The sequence below is a fragment of the Typha latifolia genome, chromosome 5 (genome assembly GCF_019914945.1).
Source record: "Typha latifolia isolate L0001 chromosome 5, TyphaL0001v2, whole genome shotgun sequence".
Classification (NCBI taxonomy): domain Eukaryota; kingdom Viridiplantae; phylum Streptophyta; class Magnoliopsida; order Poales; family Typhaceae; genus Typha; species Typha latifolia.
In genome coordinates, this window is record NC_133090.1 from 16,355,975 (window position 1) to 16,374,935 (window position 18,961).

General features: G+C 38.1%; 5 protein-coding genes across 6 annotated transcripts; 4 read left to right on the plus strand and 1 right to left on the minus strand.

Annotated features, from left to right (window-relative positions):
• Window positions 1-2,269: 2,269 nt before the first annotated feature.
• Window positions 2,270-3,483, plus strand: LOC140788637 (uncharacterized). The gene is made up of 2 exons (XM_073137984.1): window positions 2,270-2,632; window positions 2,777-3,483. Exons 1-2 carry the CDS (start codon window positions 2,483-2,485, stop codon window positions 3,404-3,406), a joined length of 780 nt encoding a protein of 259 aa, XP_072994085.1. The 5' UTR covers window positions 2,270-2,482; the 3' UTR covers window positions 3,407-3,483.
• A 152-nt stretch (window positions 3,484-3,635) lies between these two features.
• LOC140788638 (uncharacterized) lies at window positions 3,636-6,963 on the minus strand. Its single transcript, XM_073137985.1, has 2 exons — window positions 6,659-6,963; window positions 3,636-4,084 (listed from the first exon to the last, which is right to left on the minus strand). The coding sequence occupies exons 1-2, from the start codon at window positions 6,779-6,781 to the stop codon at window positions 3,968-3,970; spliced, it is 240 nt and encodes a 79-aa protein (XP_072994086.1). The 5' UTR covers window positions 6,782-6,963; the 3' UTR covers window positions 3,636-3,967.
• Window positions 6,964-7,150: 187 nt separating this feature from the next.
• LOC140788636 (protein PIGMENT DEFECTIVE 338, chloroplastic-like) lies at window positions 7,151-10,764 on the plus strand. 2 transcript variants are annotated; one of them, XM_073137983.1, is made up of 8 exons: window positions 7,151-8,000; window positions 8,254-8,328; window positions 8,411-8,482; window positions 8,646-8,726; window positions 9,276-9,373; window positions 9,811-9,936; window positions 10,125-10,204; window positions 10,323-10,764. In XM_073137983.1, the coding sequence occupies exons 1-7, from the start codon at window positions 7,182-7,184 to the stop codon at window positions 10,168-10,170; spliced, it is 1,317 nt and encodes a 438-aa protein (XP_072994084.1). In that variant the 5' UTR covers window positions 7,151-7,181; the 3' UTR covers window positions 10,171-10,204; window positions 10,323-10,764. The 2 variants fall into 2 exon arrangements, with proteins under 2 accessions (XP_072994084.1, XP_072994083.1); XM_073137982.1 differs by having other exon boundaries at window positions 7,152-8,000; window positions 10,156-10,204.
• Window positions 10,765-11,818: 1,054 nt separating this feature from the next.
• LOC140788152 (probable cytokinin riboside 5'-monophosphate phosphoribohydrolase LOGL8) lies at window positions 11,819-15,319 on the plus strand. The gene is made up of 7 exons (XM_073137291.1): window positions 11,819-12,012; window positions 12,468-12,565; window positions 13,085-13,115; window positions 13,913-14,012; window positions 14,107-14,177; window positions 14,752-14,895; window positions 14,972-15,319. The coding sequence occupies exons 1-7, from the start codon at window positions 11,863-11,865 to the stop codon at window positions 15,065-15,067; spliced, it is 690 nt and encodes a 229-aa protein (XP_072993392.1). The 5' UTR covers window positions 11,819-11,862; the 3' UTR covers window positions 15,068-15,319.
• Window positions 15,320-15,892: 573 nt separating this feature from the next.
• LOC140789478 (uncharacterized) lies at window positions 15,893-16,942 on the plus strand. The gene is made up of 3 exons (XM_073139192.1): window positions 15,893-15,960; window positions 16,035-16,356; window positions 16,439-16,942. The coding sequence occupies exons 1-3, from the start codon at window positions 15,910-15,912 to the stop codon at window positions 16,603-16,605; spliced, it is 540 nt and encodes a 179-aa protein (XP_072995293.1). The 5' UTR covers window positions 15,893-15,909; the 3' UTR covers window positions 16,606-16,942.
• Window positions 16,943-18,961: the final 2,019 nt, after the last annotated feature.

The window sequence follows — 18,961 nt, forward strand, 5'->3', positions numbered from 1 at the left end:
CCAGTGATTCTAAAATTATGATCACAGTTATCAACAAATCAGAAGAATCCTCTTCGTGTATTCAGAATATAGTGTTTTTTTTCTCCCGTGAATCGTTCTCTTTATAAGTGTAATTACAAAATAGAGTAGAAAGTTGCCACCTTTGCGAAGAGGACGACTCTGGATTACGAAATCTAAGAGTGGGAATGGAGAAGAGTGTATCGACTGTTAATTGATCATTGTCATCTTTAATAATGTTTCATTTTGTCTGCATACAACTAAGCTTTCAACTACCCCTCTCATAAAAATTTCTTTATCAAATGACAAGGTATGGTATCCTCTCATTATATATATATTCTTTTCGAACTACAGGTGTTGGCTTAAAGAGACATCTTTGAATCATGATGACAAGGATTTGAACCTACCACATTTATCTCATCTCCGGCCGACCTTGATAAAAATCTATGCCAAGAGTACAAGGTAACAGAGTATTTATAAGACTGTTAGCACCTAAGGAACAACTCTTAATATGAACCTGTGCAAAGAGTACAGACTGTTTAGCACTTAACAATCAAAATCTTAGCCTCTAAGGAATAAAAAGAGTGCCCAGTTTTGAAATTTGGTTGCAAGTGATGTCATGCCAATGTGATACAATGGAGCAACTTTTGCCCCATTCTGGACAACCACACTGGCTATGGCTATGGAATCGAAGAAGCTCCACTCAAATACTCAATGCTATGGGTGGTGGGCTTCAATTGCTTGAAGACAAAAGGCACATGGCAGTAACCAACTTTCCCTTTTCTTTTCTTTTCTTTCTTATTTTTTTTTTTGGGGGGGTCAAAAGTCCATTGTGTACTTTAATGTGTATAGCTGTGTTAAGGACTCTCTGCTGCTCTTCACATGGAGCCAAGAGTATATACATATAATGCCCGTAAATACTGCTAGAATTATAGGTCTCGGATATACATTGGAAAAGATTTTCTCTGAGACACTGGTAAATTTTTTAGCAATGTAATTGTTTTGCTAAGTTATAAGTAGTGGTTTGTATGCTCAGTTGCTGCAATGGTGGGGTTCCCAGGAAATTAATGGTGGGCAGAAATAGAGGTTGAATAGATAAAATAATATATATTGTTCAAAAGGGTTTAGTGAATGGTCTCAGTGCATTGATGTGTGGGGATTTGTCATCTTGTTGATGGATGAAGTGTAGCTTTCAGAATTTGGTCCAAAAGAAGGCAAATGCAGTGTTAAGTCTTGAAATCCATGGGGTTTTAAATTTAGCGAACTGCAGCATCATAGTCAACATCAAATCTATTACACAAGAAAGCATCTAAAGATGCTGATGTGGTGACTGGCCAGGTCTTTTGGGCATGAAGAGTACTGGGTCAAGTAGCAAAACTATGTTTGGATCGACTCAATTGGGCCTTCATTAATATCTTATTAAGGGATAGTTTGGATAACATTTAGAGAGTAAGAACCTGAGGCATGCCAGGGTTTGATGTCAGCGATGTCGTCGTCCTTTATGAATAAAGAATGCAACAGCTAGTAGGAGAAGGCTTCGTCAATATCTTATAAAGGCATAGTTTGGACTTTGGATAACCTTGCACGGCAAGAAACTCTTTTTCTAACTTTTTTTTTTTTTTACTTAGAGGAGAGCTGTGAGATTTGTATTATGAAAAGGCAAACTCGGGTTCAAGAGACTTGGGAAGTCACCGGAGTTAACTCCGGAGTAGAGGGTTCTCATCCTCTCCTTGAGTGTCAAAAGTATGAAGATTACCAAAACAAGTAGCCCAATCGGCTGCCCTATTATTCTCCCGCTAACTCCCTCTTAGGTCTCGAGTAGAGATGATCATTAGATTTGACCAACTCAAGTCCAGTTTAAACCCACCCGATTTTAATTGGGCTAAGCTTGGACCAAGTCCGATTTGGACCTTACTCAATCTGAGCTTAAGATGGTAGCGGAAGACATGGGCTAAGCTTTTACCCGCTAGACCCGACTCGAAAGCCCAACGCCTATCCATAGTATTCTTTTTTTTTTCTCTAATTCTACATCAAATATTTAGTAAATTATATATTAATATATAAATATGCTCGTAAAAAGGATAACTAAAACATCTTTATAAAAACCTATTATGCTTGGCTCGATAAAAATAAAATATTTTTAATTTGGCTCATTATGCCAGACCTATTATGCCTTACTCAAGTCCAATATTCAATACGCTAATAGACTAGAGTATTCTAGCCCACAGTCTGGCTGGACTTGCATAAAGATTATCTTTGGTCTTGGCTCGGTGATAGATGTGCATATGTTGGTAGCAAAATTTTCATTCCACTCCACTGGCGGTCTGCAAGAAAGTGAGGCATGCCAAAGAGGGTTTGATGTCATCAGCGATGTCGTCATCCTTCTTGAATAGAGAATGCAACAACCAGTACAAATATTAAGCGCAGGAGGTCTCCGACGAATGAATACGAATAGGAATAATAGGAAGGGGGAAATAGGAATAGGATGGCGGGGCTATTCGTAAACCAAGCTGCAGTTTATGCCGACGCGAGGCCGACTTATCCAAAGGAATGGTTCACCAAGCTCGCTTCGCTCACTGACCATCACGATCTGGCGTGGGACGTCGGCACCGGCAACGGCCAGTCTGCTATCGGCGTACGCCTCTCTTTTCTTTTCTTTTCCCCCCCCAAAACAAGTGCTCATAGTACAAAATAATTCTGGGTTAAATTGTTAATTAAATCTAACCAATTGAACTCAATTTTTATAATGTTTAAAGAGATCTATACATTTATCTCTCAGGTGGCGGAGCACTATGGGAAAGTAGTAGCAACCGACCTGAGCGAAGCGCAGCTGAGACTAGCAATCCCCCACCCCAAGGTTCAGTACGTCCACACTCCCCTCTCCATCCCGGACGAACAACTTATCTCCACCATCGGCGGTGAGAACTCTGTCGATCTCATTACTGTAGCTCAAGCCGTCCACTGGTTCGACCTCCCAACCTTCTACTCCCTCGCCAACCGTCTCCTCCGTAAGCCGGGAGGCGTCATCGCAGTCTGGAGCTACAACTACAAGATCTCTCCCATAGAGCACTCCATGACGCGTTTCTTTGAGACCACCCTCCCTTACTGGGACCCTCGTACCCAGCACGCGTTCGACGGTTACCGCGGCCTCCCGTTCCCCTTCGAGGGTGTCGGCCTGGGCACCGAGGGTGATCCGGTTACGTTGGAGATGGAGCAGGAGTTGTCATTTGACAGGCTTCTTGGAGTGCTGAGGTCGTGGTCGGCGGTGGCGACGGCGAAGGAGAGAGGAGTGGATTTACTGTCGGAGAGGGTGGTGGAGGAGTTGGAGGAGGAGTGGGGTGGTAAGGAGGTTGTCAGGAGGGTGACTTATAAGACTTTCATGCTTGCAGGCAGGCCGAAGATGGAATAAAATTTTATCCCTGTTGACTCTCTTATCACTATATCTATCTAAAGATGGAATAAAATTTTATCTCTGTTGACTCCCTCATCACTATATCTATCTATCTCTAATCTCTATATGTAACTGTGTGTACTTCTCTATTTTATACAAGAGGCTAATGCCATCTTAAACTAGATGATATGTAGATCCAGTGGGCAATTGAGAGCATAATTTAAGATTGAAACAAACAGCTCCGAGCTTAAACTAGAAGGATCACTATTCATTGAACCAAGGCAACAAACAAGATGGAGCTAAAAGAAAACAAGAGTAACTCCTACCATAACTTGTATGATAGAAGAGGACTGTTGAGATTGGACGCAAAAAAAGAGTTGCCAGATTATTTAATCATCCACCAGACTCCTACATGCAGGAAACCTTCTGTGAATGTCGCTAAATTAAGAATTACATCGTTTCATTTCAAAGTGGCTTGAGATTAACACTCTGAATCTCATCAATGTATCCATGCTTAGTAACCTGCACTGATTGGAACAATCATTCGGGAAGCAAACCTCAATCAAAAGCAATCTATATCTATTCAGATGCCTCAGCAGGTGCAGCAACTTCTAGTTTTTTCAGATTTTCCAGCGCCGTGATTCGTCCATTCAGAGCTTCATAGCGTTCATCAAGAGTTACATTCAGGCCTTTCACCTGAAAATAAGCATTCAAGCACTTTGCGGTTCAGTAGGCATACTATATATATGTGAGCATTGAACAACTTCTATCAGCTTTAAAATGCAAACTAAAATGTAGACCTGTACTACAAGTGTTGTTGATTCAATCAAACTGAAATTCAGATAATAAAATGAAGGTACAATTATTTCCCTAGCTGACAAACAATTCCATTCATTATGTCTTGCAAGTCTCTACACAAATTTTCATATCAAAGTTGGATTGACGGGGGTTTACAATATCATATGACAGGAATTCATTTTACCACTGTGATCTTTGTTCATCTACTGAGATTTTGCCCATGACAAGAATGTCAACTAAGTAAAACCTGACAGCTGATGTTCACAAATAATCATTATTATATTATCTTCCTGCATTAAACTAGCTTGCACGACATTCCCATCTACAATATTTACCAGCTCTCCTGCAAAAGTGGGCTGAAAATTTTTCAGTCAAGAGATACCCCATCACATACCATATTTAAGTTATTACTCCACCAAGCCACATCACAGTAGACTCTTGAAGGAAACCCCACCATGCTAGGAACTCCCTTTAGTGTTAAAGAAGCAACTGTACCATAGAACCCATGTCAAAACACAATCAAGTGACCTTAGTTCTTGCACTAGAATGAATCTGACGATGAACTCACTTTCTGGGTAAAACAGTTGGTTCTGGCCATTTCAAAAGATGAACAAAACTAAAATAATCGTGTGTCTTCTCCTGTTGTATCATGTGCCCATGATTATTGTTGGTGGATCTACTAGACCATAAGTATTATCAGCCAGAAAAGGATTGAAGAGAACTAGCTTGTGAAAACATGCATACGTTGAAAACATGTTTCCTCAATCTTCATTAATACCAACAGTTAAAATAAAGGTTCCTCCTCTCTACTTAAGATCCATGAAGTGCTCTGAATCCTCCATATTAGACCAATTAGATGCTTTAACATCTCGAAGATGGTTTCATCAAGTCAACTATCCTTGTGCTTTTGCAACTAACACTTATAATAAATCTATGGTTCGATTCTTCTGGTTGCTGCAACTTACAATGGTTGGTTTCATCTTCTCTTTCCAAAAGCCATCCTTTCCTTTCTGAAATCTAAATCTCACCTTTTTTTTTGTTCAGCAAATGTTTCTACACATTGCATAGAACCCATACATATGACATGTTGCTTACTAATAGAATGTCATACTACCAGAATTTTTTAAGAGCAATTGCCAATTAAGAATGGCACCAACATAGTGTAATCATTCTTTTCTTTCTTCCAAAGCTTATTATACTTTTTCAAAGTCCAAACCATCACGAACAAAGGTAATTTCAAGTCAAGCAAATTGCTAAGCTTTATTAGAAACATAAGGAAATTAAGAGGAAACGTGATGAGAATTGTACCAACGTAACCTGTAACAAATAAAACCAGGGAATAATTCTGAAATAGAGATACTTAAATCTATGTAAAAGGTTTCTAGAAAAACAAGAGAATAAAAGGTAGTATGAGTGAAGGTTCTTTCATAGTTTGGAAACATCGCTACAAATTACAATAGCAAGACTCTAATAACAGGTATTGGCCATAAAATGAAAATGAATAGTTAAAAAACTACGAAACCAACAATGTTGGGCAAAGGCTTGATTCTTGTAGTCATTACCCAAAGAAACCGACATTCTTCTAAGTCCTGTACTCCACCAAGTGTAACTAATTTGTTGAATTTACTCCCAGATCAACTGAATCACCATAGGTTTAGAAACTCTTATTTTATCATTCGTATCCATTACTTCAGGAATCTGACTCTAAATTCAGGTCACCGCCCAGAATTTCAAGCATAATCCAAATTACTTTCTCTAAGGTAAAGAAGTGTTAAAAAAAGGAGGTTGTATGGTGCGCACCATCCATAATATTTCATGGTTTTTTGTGTATCACAAGAACCTTGGCAAATTACCTTGATCCTGAGCCACAGTTCTATAAAATATATAAGAATTTTACACAAACAAGTAGTCTAATATAAACACTAAAGATACACAATTTATTCGTTTCCTTCCTTCTTTTTTCCTTCTTTTTAAGACACCAAGCAAGGAATAAGAGAACTCTAGTTCGAGCAAATAATGTAGTGACAAAGACGAAGAGTAAGAGGAACGGGAAGGAAGGAAGAAAGAACCTATTGGGAGATGACTTCATGAGGAATCATGCAATCCATCATCTATGTACAGGAGATAAAAGCACACAATTACTGTCATCACTGCCGCAATGAAGCAGGATGGTAATTTCAAAAATAACATATTTTTAATATGTTGCAATACCCAATAATTCCAGCATCCTATCGCTTGTCCAATCCACGGTTGGGCTCCCAATCTAATGATTCGCTACATTCCAGTCAATTCCTTAGACCATTCACGCTAATCCATAAGAATGAGCTTAGCTTATTCTATTATCCATTGTAATTTTCCCCAAATAACGAAGAATCCAAAAGCTAGTTCGACCCTCCTGTTCTTTCTTCTAAGATCCCAGAGATAAAGGAGGAAATTAAGAAAAGTAAAAGTGAGATTAGAGAAGATCTGCACCTGACGAGAGATGGCTTCTTGGGCGACCATGTAATCCTTGTAGAGGAGATAAAATCCCGCCACCGATGCTGCGGCCGCGCCGGCGAAGAAGGACGCCAGCCTCACCCGAAACATGAACCCCATCTCGCGACGCTTTCTCCTTCCTCCGAATCACCTCTCTTTGCCTTCGCCTTCGCTTCCTTCCGAGTGTTCGTTTCTTTTGCTACGGCCGCAAGGTGTTCGACCTTTTGTCTGGCGCTTATAGAGGCGCACCGCGAGGTACATGAACTTAGACCCGTCTCTGGGACTCAGGGTCTGGGTGCGCCAAGTAAAGTCCACGTGGATTCTTGTGATCTTCTGCAGCCATGGGTGCAATTTGAGGTATTTCAGCTAGAGAAAATATATACACTGTCCAATTAGAAGATGCCAAATACCTGTATGTCAAAGTTCCTCCATTGAAGGATGTAGATAATCCTCTTACATAATACTTTGGTTAAAGATAAGCCACGAAATTGTACCATCTCGAGTCTCGATAGAGGGAGAAATGCGAGCTTATTCCCTCCCTCCTCTGTCCGGCCCAAATCTCTCCTTCTCCGCCCTCCCATGGCTTCGAACCAAAGCCTTTCCAAGAACGAAACCTTCTTCCAACTCCTATCTCTTCCTCTCGCCTAAAAGTCCAATTCTGAGACGAATCCATGTCGCCAAATCCTCTCCAGTCCATGATTCCGGTGGATCCGAGAACGCCCATGTCAAAGAAACTGAGCTCGAATTGCTCGAGAAGCCATCTCCGATACCAATCAACGAGGAGGAGGAAGAGGAGTCCTCAACTACTCGGAAACCGCCGGAATTGGAAGAGGCATTAGCTCCATTCCTTAGATTCTTCAAGGCGAGGGACTCGGCGGAGGAAGCTAAGGTTAACGAAGAGAGCGATGTGGAAGTCGAGGTTGAGGAGAAGGAAAAGATTGAGAGTAAAAAGGAAGTGCCTTTTGAGTACTACGACCCAAAGCCTGGCGATTTCGTGGTAGGTGTAGTCGTGTCGGGAAATGAGAACAAGTTCGATATTAACATTGGCGCGGATGAGTTGGGAATGATGTTGACAAAGGAAGTGCTTCCTTTGTATGATGAGGAGCTGCCTTACCTGCTATGTGATCTTGGAAAAGATACGGATGAGTTCATGGTTCCAGGGAAGGTTGGAGTTGTGAAAGATGAGGAGGTATTGAATAGAGGGAGGGTGCCCGGGGGAGCTGTCGTCGAGCCGGGAACGGTTCTCTTCGCAGAGGTGCTTGGCCGGACTTTGAGCGGGAGGCCACTTCTGTCTGCAAGAAGGATGTTTCGGCGCGTCGCCTGGCACAGAGTTAGGCAGGTTCTCTTCTCTTCTCTTCTCTTCTCTCTTTCTGGCACTGCATATAGCCAGCCTTTTTTCAGATATACATGCATTCTAATTTATTCTTTTTAACAACAATTAGATAGTAATGCTCTCCTAGAGATTGTAGTACTTGTGCACGTTTGTTATATTAAATTGATATGAAACATTTGTGGTGAGTAGGAGTAGCATTGATATCTTAAAGATTATTGGTTTTGAGGATGTTTTAATGTACCACTCGTATATTATGCAGATAATGCAACTAAATGAGCCTATTGAGGTTAAAATCTTTGAATGGAACACTGGCGGCCTTCTCACTCGGATTGAGGTGTGAATTTGCCATGTTTACTGTTATCTCTCTTCTGATCTTGCATATATGCTGTTACATGTTTTGCTCGTTAGGTTTTCAGGGACTCCGAGCATTCCTTCCTAAAGCTGAGTTGATGAACAAAGTAAATAATTTCACAGACTTGAAGAGCAATGTGAGTGTTAGAACATATGAACTATTTCCTTTGCTTTCTTATTTCCAGAATATTTCTTTGTGTCTCTCAATTTTCTTTGAATCTGACTTTTCACCATCAAAAATAAATTTTGGTTTCTAGGCATAGATACATGCTTATTACATATTGGTTGTTTCCTCTGCAGGTTGGTCGCCAGATACGTGTATGCATTACCAGGATAGATGAAGCAACGAATGACTTGATTATTAGTGAAAAAGAAGCTTGGGTTAGTTCAATTAATTGAGCATTATCAATTGGTTACATGAAGTAGATTCCAAATAGTTAAATACTCCTGAAAATTAGGGAGCAATAGGGATATATATGACTTTTTCTCAGACATCTATATGACTACTACTATTTTTGGATGGTTTACTTTAATTTGTATATTATACACTGGTGTGTGTGGGTCTATGTATATGCACATATAAGATGATCTGGGTTGCCCACCGGAACAAGATGAACTGAACTTATCTTGAAATTCAGTTTTCATGTTGTCATTGTTTGGCAACCAATCATATGATTCTTCTTCATAGTGAAGTCAATCAGAATTCTGTAATTAATATCCTATAAATCCATTGGGCAATCTGAGATGGAATTTGCCGGGAAACTGTTTTGGTGTATTAGTGTGCTTAAAGAAATTGGGTTCTTTTAGCACCTTCCTATGTGAAGAAACCTTTAACTGGTAGTACTGCTTTCAAAAAGTGATATTAGGGCCTAGAGATTATCGTATAATAGTCTTTTCTGAATCCGCGGCCTATCTGTTTACTCTTTACAGGATATGATGCACCTTAAAGAAGGAACACTTTTACAAGGGACAGTTCGCAAAATATTTCCATATGGTGCTCAAGTAAGGATTGGCGAGAGTAATAGAAGGTAAGATTTTAAACCCTACTGTTGTATTTATTTACTCAATTTCTTGAGCTAGAAATTTGTAATTCCACTTGAAATTCCTCCTTAACTTCTTTTATATTTGTTGCCCTTACTTGTTTACATAGTTAACCCAAACGATGATGGCAATGCCTGGGTTTCTATTTTTATTTTTTATTGTAGTCAATTTCAAGAGTCAGTTACATATATAGCAAAGCTCTCAAACTTTGGGAACTTATTCAAAATAAATGAGAATATGAATTTGCAAATTTTATTAAATGAGAAGATCTTTTTTTGTAAATTTTAGTCCACAAGACAAATTTGACAGACTTATAATACTACAAAAATCCTTGTATTCGTTTTTGTCCTGACTAGTGAATGTACATACTCCCAGTCTTATTGGCTTGAAAATTCTGTTGTTATGATGTTTTTTTTTCTTGCAGTGGTTTGCTGCATATCTCAAACATAACCAGTTCCCGTGTCACATCTGTAAATGACATACTAAAAGTGGGTGAGGAAGTGAAAGTTCTTGTGGTAAAGTCGATGTTTCCAGACAAAATTGCCCTTAGGTAAGAATTGAAGAAATTTGATATTTTTGGGGCTTTAATATATGAGTTATTATTTCAGTAGCATATAACTCACAAGATTGTGCTTATTCTTGTTCCTGTACTAGAAAGTGCACCTAATTTTCAAAAATAGCACAAGTTTAGTTCTAATACCATTCTCAAAAAGTTTAATATCTTGTGAACTCTACTAGTCCACTCAAAGTGACCTTATTACTCGAACAGCATTGCAGACCTTGAAAGTGAGCCTGGATTATTTCTTTCGGACAAAGAGGTGAGAGTTCCTTTGTCCATTTCTAAAAATGGTACTCCATTGAGAAATTTTTGCAGTTCTAACTTTTTCTACATATACTTGTTCTTTGATATTATCTTTTCCCTCTAATTCATTCCAGAAAGTATTTACTGAGGCTGAGAAGATGGCAAAAATGTACAGGCAAAAGCTTCCAGTTATTTCTGCGACACGTAATTCGGATCCCCTTTTGAAGGATGCACTTCCCTTTGATGATGAAGCTAAATACTCAAATTGGAAATGGTTTAAATTTGAGCAGCTTAACAAGGTCGACAGTAAGGAAAATACTGGATCATGATTGTATAACAAGAAATTTTTTAGAGTTTTGTTATACATCTTAATAGAAGCTTACCAGTAAGTGGGGCTTGCGATCCTCAGCAAATGCAATACAAGATAATCTTTCGTCGTGCAACAACTATTTGTGTTTGCTAAGTGATTATGCAAACCCTTTGAAAATTCATGGCAGTGAGGAACTGGGTGTATGCTTAAAGTTTAATTTCAGTTCAAGAACATAAGTAGTACAAGGTTTTTGCTCTTTGTTCCAGGTATTGTTGTCTGGTTGGTTGGTATAGATCTATCTGCCTTTCTTCTGCTATAGCTTTGTTCTCTGTACATATGGCATATTAAACTAGAGCTGCAGTTATACATGAATTGGTACATTTATTGCATAGTTTGAAATTTTAACTTTTGGTTGTTCTATCTCCATCAAAGCTTCTTCATTGTCGAACTTTCTAGGTTAATATAACGCTCTGGAACCAGTTGGATTTTGGCAAGGGAAAGAAGTTATAGCACATGGTTGGATGGATATGAGTTCCAGATATCCCAGTACAGGTAATTAGCCACCAATAATATAGTCTTGACTCCAATAGTCCTATTCTAGTCAAACAAGTTTGACCCAATATTTAATAAGAAAAATCCTAAATAGACTTACTTCTAAATCAAATGGATACTATCTACGAGTTCCAAGAAAAATAAACATAAAAAAATTCCTAATACCTTCCCAAGCCAATGATGACCTTCACGACTTCACTTATCTTGGGAAGCATCACCCCACCAGAATTAAATGCGACAAGACTCGTGCTGATACTCGCTATTCCACATGTGCAAACTTATTCACTTTTCTTAGACTAGTTGTCTGCATCTTTATAAACTACAATCCGTTCTAGGAGTTATTTGTTAGTTAATTTCATATCAATTTCCTACGTAATATCTTATATTTAATTTTTAGGATATAACGGACGTATACAAATCAATGCACTCGTGAGGATAATAAAATTGGAATTTGGAAGCGTCTTTCGTTGTTATATAAGGAAGCCATATCTTCTCATTAAATGCCAAATCCATCGGCTAATCCGAGCTTAAATATAGTCATTAATTTAGAGCAATACGTAGTAAATCTCCCTCTCCATACCACCAAATCGCATATAAGCCATCATGGCCGTCGACTCGATGATCCCTCACCGTTAGATCGAGGAGCGTGAGGCCGCGTATCTCACTATATCTCTCCTGGTCATGGGCCCAGAACCCAAGGCACCAAAAGTAACGGGGCCCATCTAATTGTATCGTGCCTCCCCTCTATAAATAGAAGCCTATAGGAGCCTCTCAAGTGGTCCTCGAGCGCCATTGGAGAGCAGTGGGGAGCAATGGAGGGAGAGAAGGAGACGGGGTTTGCGGTGGAGGAGATCGAAGAGAGGAGTAGATCGAGGTTTCGGAGGATTTGCGTCTATTGCGGAAGCCAATCTGGGAAGAAGCCGAGCTATCGAGATGCTGCGGTGGAGTTGGGGAAGGAATTGGTATTACAAAGAACTAGTAGTTTTTTTTTTTTTCTTTGGTCTTTTATAAGTGATTGAATTTTCTTCTTGTTGGGCTTCCAGAAGATCCACTAAAGTTCTACGAGAGTAGAACAACGAGGAGATGTAGATTTAAGGATTTGTTATCATCTTCTCTCTTAATAACTCTCGAGGCCTTGGTCTTTTTGTTGGTTTGTAGTGTTATTTGCGACTATCAGATACTATTTTTTAATCTGGAAGGAGAATCCGATTTTAGTTTCAATTAACCTTTTTTGTTTTGGTGGAAAATTTATATGGAGTAAGGGAGGGAGAAGGAGAGGTTAGGTTGAGTGGGCTTCCTGTATGCTTAATGATTGTCTTAATCTAGAAAAGAATGGAAAAAAGTTTGGTGCTTGTTGATTTGGATGAATTGCTTATCTGTTGCTTGACACCTGTCCTTGATGCTTGTTGTGATGCAGGTGGAGAGGGGCATAGACTTGGTGTATGGGGGAGGAAGCATTGGATTGATGGGCCTTGTCTCCCATGCAGTTTATGATGGAGGGCGACATGTCATTGGGTACCTTGTCTCTCTCTTCCTCTCTCCTTTATCCTTCTCAGTTTTGTCTGGCTTGGTTCTATGATTCATACTTTTGTACTGTTATGGTACATGCCTCATGTTCAATATGGCAACTTCCAACTTTTGGTCTAGCCGTCGTCTGAATTGCTTTGTCACCATTTGCTTAACGAGGGAGGAGCATGTGAAATGCTGCAGTTGTTATCATGGCATTTCACTCGAGTGGAAATGCTTTTTGGTAGTCCCTCAAAGAGGGTGTAAAATTTGTTCCACCAAATGGGATTGCTCTAGCTTTTGCTTCATCTAGCAGTCATGCATTCATTCTTGTACATAGACGTTGGAGTACCAGTACTGTTGTTATATATAGATATATATTTTTACTTGTCTTAACTTGTCAAAGTTAGGCTTTTGCTATTTACTTTTTTCATGTCTTTTGAGAGAAAGAGGTAGTCACTCTAGTCTGACTTATGGGTTTGTCCTGGAACTTGGTACTTATTTGTTTTATCTCATTGTCTTTTGCAGAGTTATTCCAAAGTCCTTGATGCCAAGGGAGGTGAGTCTCAAAAGTGGAAACTATCCTTGCTACCTATTTTTACCATATGCTTTTGTTGTTCTATCTCCTTTTCATGGATATTGGTAATTTTAAGAATACAAGAAATTCTATGCAACTTATACGGAACTGGTAAGGCTATCATGATATTTGCCAATCAGCAACTCAGGGTTCAAATTATGATCTAGGTGATTTCTTTGAGAGTCTACAGATTTAGGATTTTAAATAACAATCCATAAAGTGAATCAGGCGTCTGGATTTCAGGTGGATTTATATATACTTATACAAAACCTTAAAAAAGGTCAATGCACGGTGGGTTGTTGATAAAGCAAAAGATGAAATGATGCTTCTTTCTCTAAATAATATATGCGGAAGCCTGTTTACATGCAGGAATTAATGATGGGTCAGAAAATCTTAAATGCTTTTAGGAGCCTAAAGATTATCACTTTTGCATGTATTAATGTTGGGAACTAATCTGTTCTATATTTCCTCTGAACTTGGACAGTGGAATTTTGGATAGTTTATTATCTGCTGTGCGATTCATTGATAGTTTATTTCACCAGGAAGTCTTATTTATACTGGTCATTTAACATTAATATCTGTTATACTGAGATAACTATATAATATTATCCACTTAATAATTTTTCACACTTCATGGTTTAGCAACCTATATTCTTATTAGCTTTTCTGGATTCTGTCTTATGGTCGTAACTTTTTGTCCGAAAAAAGAAACTTTTGATTTAAAGGTTTAGGATAGCTCAGCGTTGTTTGCAGCATGTGTTTATATGATGATTTTGCAGTTAACTGGAGAACCGGTAGGAGAAGTTAAAGCTGTATCTGGGATGCACGAGAGGAAGGCTGAGATGGCTCGCTATGCAGATGCTTTCATTGCTTTGCCTGGTATGACTTCATAGATCTTCTATATCTGGAGACATTTACTTCTAGGGAGTTGGCATGTCTGTAACATTTCATCTAATGCTAATTCACATGTCAGGTGGATATGGAACGCTCGAGGAATTTCTAGAGGTCATAACTTGGGTTCAGCTAGGAATCCATAAGAAACCGGTATCTCATTTAAGTTATCATAGTTCACTTACATCTATCTTCTATATCTGCCTATAAATATTCGTTCTTTAGTCAATACACTTGTAGCTGCCAACTTATACTTGCATAAACAATCTTGTCATAGACCTTTGTAAATATTCGTTCATAGTTCACTTACATCTATCTTCAACGTTTTTGCTCCACCAATAGAACCCAATTTTACTGGCTGAAGTGAATGTCTATTATTAATATTTTAGCCCTAGTAATTTGTTATACTGCTAACCACGGTTATGCAGGTTGAACCATAAATATTATCACTAGCTTATAAACAATGTAAATGATATTAGAACCATAGAAAACTAGAAATATAATTATTTTTGAAGTGTAATCCATGCCATCTATATTTGATCTGTCAATTATCGCATCTACAATTTACTTGCAGTCAAATGCCTGACCAGCTGACATTCTAGTCAGCTGAGATCTTTCATCACAAAGTTGGTCTTCAAAATATGAAAGTACATAACCCATAACTGCAAAGTGTCCAGAATAAAGAGCTCATGTTTTCCTAAAGCAAAACATTTCATTATCTTTGCAGGTTGGTCTTTTGAATGTTGATGGATACTATGATTCACTATTGTCATTCATCGACATGGCAGTTGAGGAGGGGTTTATTAGCCAAGCGGCGCGACGAATTATCATTTCTGCCCGGACGGCTAAGGAATTAGTTCACAAGTTAGAGGTAACTTCGGCAAAAACTCACAACCTTAGCACAAGAACAAACTATAACAAATTCTATTCTGTGGAATATCTTGTAGGAGTACGTGCCGGAGTACGAGACGGCACTAGTGTGGGATTCAGAGCAGAAATCTCTCAATTTTGTGCCTGAACCAGAGTCTGGTGTTGCTTCTTAAATCTTCTCTCGGCTCTAAAAAAAAAAAAAGAAGTCAATAGTATGCTCCTTACAAGCAGCACACCATGGTCTCAAATCAGAGCTTTTGCGGTCGACCATTTGTTCTTGATGCAATATTTTTGTCTGTTAATTAGTATTTGATGTGCGATGCTTAAGTGTTGGTATATGCTTTGGATGTCCTTCAAATGCAATACAAAGTGTAGTACATCAATATAGTGAAATGCAGTAATTGCTCAATATGGTTACCCCTTTATTTCTTTTGGTGATTTTTTGTTCTTGCATAAAGATATTTATTCATAAATTATAATTTGTTTAAATATATTTTATAACTCACTTAACAAGTTATATACAAAATATAATAAAATTATGCATGTTTTTTAAGTAATTTTTTTTAGTATAATTAATATATTTATTTATAATTAGTAATTAAATATAAATTATTATATAAATTTATTTAAGATAATAACTATGTTTTATAATTAAATAATAAAATGTGAGTAAAATTATATATATTTTTTATTTCTATGGAAGTGGCGTGCATAAAATTATCTTTAAAACATTCTATATACAAATCAAACAAAGGCCTTTGCTTCTTGGGCAAAGATACATATAAATTGTAGCATTGTAGTCTAATTACGAGACGTCCAATCTGTTTCATATCACTGGGCTTAGAGGCTTGCAATTGAGGCCCAAACAAGTTTTTAGAACTCCGATTTGAATTCAGAACTTTCTAGAAACTTCGGGCCGCTATTTTCCTCCCGCCAAATGTTCACATAAAATGATCACTCCTTCGACCAATTCAAAAAATCTCTCTCTCTCTCTCTCTCTCTCTCTCTCCTGGAAATGTCTACGCTCTTCGTCGCTCTCCAGTGCTTCCAATGCTCCACCTTGCAGGTAATCTTCAAGAAAACCTCTCCTCGCGTCCCTCTCTGTTCTTTTGGAAGATAACGTTCGCCCCGGGGGAGCAGGTTAAGCAGCAGAGTAAGAAGAGCAGCAGCAAGTGGGTGTGCGCCGTGTGCAACCAAAGGCAGCCGGTGCGCAGGATACACGCACGCGGTCCCCTCGCCAGCGATCTCCGCCGCTACGTCCAGTCCTTCAACATGTCCCGCGGATCCGATGGCCCCGATTTGATCCCCCCGCCATATGACGGATCTCGTGAATCCGGTGATGCTTGGGAGCGCGATTGCACCATCAGAGGTGAGGATCGCTTCAAGAAGAGGATGGATTGGTCGGAGTATTTGGATCCCAAAGAAGAGGACGGAGAAGACGGAGACGGGAAGGGGAACGAAGGTGCGTGTTTATTTTTCGAAATACTATTTACTCTTTCTAAAATTACGGGAACGCTTCAACATTCTATACCTTCTCGTTCTAGTTGAAGTGCATGCGGTGACAGAATGGCCCCAAGAAATGTTCAAAATCTCGTCACAGGAATGCCCTGCTCGGGCCTCTAAGCCGGAATTGTCCAAGAGAAAGAGGGACGAGGAAAGCGCCAGTTCTCGAGGCAATGATGCATTATTTCTATATCACTCAAAATTATAGTTTACTCTCGGCCCCCGTAGATCAAAATCTGTTTGATTTCTCTTGTGATTTTTCTAGCAGGTGGAATGGGATCAAACAAGACCGTCACCATGGCAAAGGGACGGTCTAGATGGAGCGAGTACTTGGAAGAAGGGGATGCAGAGGAAGGGTTAGGTGAGCAGGCAGACGCTAGATCCGACGGTCACGATCAATGGATTGGTATGGAGAAGCACATGAGCGATCTGCCAGTGGAGGAGGAAGTTCACCCAGATTTCAGGTGACTCTTTTGCTATTTTCCTTTTCCTTATCTTGCGTAATTTTTGTATGACAAACTTGTTGGGTTGAAATAAAATGAAATTTTGTCTCCAAGAAGATACCAATAAATATGAATAAATAAATCGTAAGCTAATCTAGCCTTATCCAAATGGATATGGGCCTGGCCTACTGGCAATTCTAAAACAAAAACATGGACCTTATCTGAATAGTACTCTCCTGTCGAGTATTAATTGAAAAGGTTAATTGCATTTACGAATCTCACAAACTTTTTTATTATGATATTCTACGTAAACTTTAAATCTAAGTGGGACAACAATGACATGGAATCTGTTTAATGACTATTATATTCTTAATAAGTAATGAGTATACCACCCATCAACTTAGCTATTAAAATAAAATATGATTGTGTCGACCGCAAATTGATCAAATTTGCATATAGGATAACTTGATATGAGTGACACTTAAATAAAATTATCAATAAGGTAAATGAAAGGTTGTGAAATAGGGGCATATATTATAACTAAAAAGGTATATAAAAGATTTTTAATAAAAATTGAGTGTAGTTTAAAATATGTAAATATAATTAATCCTGATTAAAATCACGTTGTAAGTTACTACAAATAAAATTCATTTGGAAAGGTCTCAGAAAAGGCTTTTGTGCTCAGATTGCACCGGCTCAAATTCTCCAACAGTGCATCTAGATCTGGCCGATCTAGTATGATGAATTGCATTTAGAGTGCGTCATAGAAGACCTATGACTTATTTGAAGTGCTGCTACCTCTGAAACCTTCCACTACTGTAGTTTCTTCTTATCCATAATTTACAAGCTTAGCTTGGTTCAATTCGGGCCTGAGCTTTGGTATATGAAGTGACCACGGACTAGTTAGTCCGTACATTCGGGATTTGACACTTCATATAACTATCCATTAAGGCACATTTATTGCGTCCATAATTGGTCCTTTTGACCATTCTTGCTGCAACTTTGCTGTACAATTATTTTTTAAATTGAATAATTACATATAACATTCAGCATGGTATATGCAGCCTAACATGAAACAGTACTTTATAGGAATCTCAAGCTTTGGCTCATTTAAATGGAATGAAGATCAAACTCGTCTGTGTAATGTTTTAGGAAAACTGAAGATAGTAAGTCCGCAACTTAGTGGGACCCATCATTAAGAGGACTAATGTATTTCGAACATTTTGAGTTGCCGTTTTGCAGTAATACAAATTTTGGGGGGAAAACTGCCTTACAACTTTATATGACTTGCTATAAACAGCGTAGATATGATATATATAACTAAAGTTGAATAGAGATTGATTGTAAGATGAAGAGAGATATTATTATCTCTTTATTTATTTATAAAATATTATTTTTTAATGATTTCGAGACTAGACAAGAAAGTTATTTCTATATGATATTTCAGTTGGACAATTAATAATTTTTTTTTCATATATATGTGTTAAAAATTGTCTAAATTATATGCATATAATATTTTTGATAAAAAATTAACTAATATTAATTCTAATATTTATAAACAATTAAATTTATAATTTTCGTCGAAGGTTCGTATCACTTAATTACATCATTGAATTATTTGCATAATAATCTTTAGTATTACTTTTTTTCTTTTTTTTAAACTACTACTTACTTTTGTCTAATACCTACTCACCTGGCGGGATAGATGAGGCACAAATTACCTGAATTTAATGTGTTCGAAATTTACTGTTTGAAGATGGATTCAGTACCACTAGCTTTCTTTTACATCATCTGCCATTAATATTGACCAGTCGATTGTACTAGTCTTCTTTTAGCTTCCCTTTTTCCGCCCGTAAATAGTGCCCAAAGGGACATTATTAGCGCGTACTATAATGGACGCTAGCGGCGGTTTTTTTTTTTTTTTTTTCATAATATCTATTTTTTTTCCTGATAAGAAAACTTTAACCCCTTGGAAATTGCGATAATTCCTATCATAAATTGATACCTAGCATCATTTTGGGCAGACTGGATCTTCTAGTTTTCTTTAAACTTATTATCAATTTACTGTAGCTTTAAAAATATCTATTATTAGCTTTAGTCAGCTAAAACCTATGTAGATAC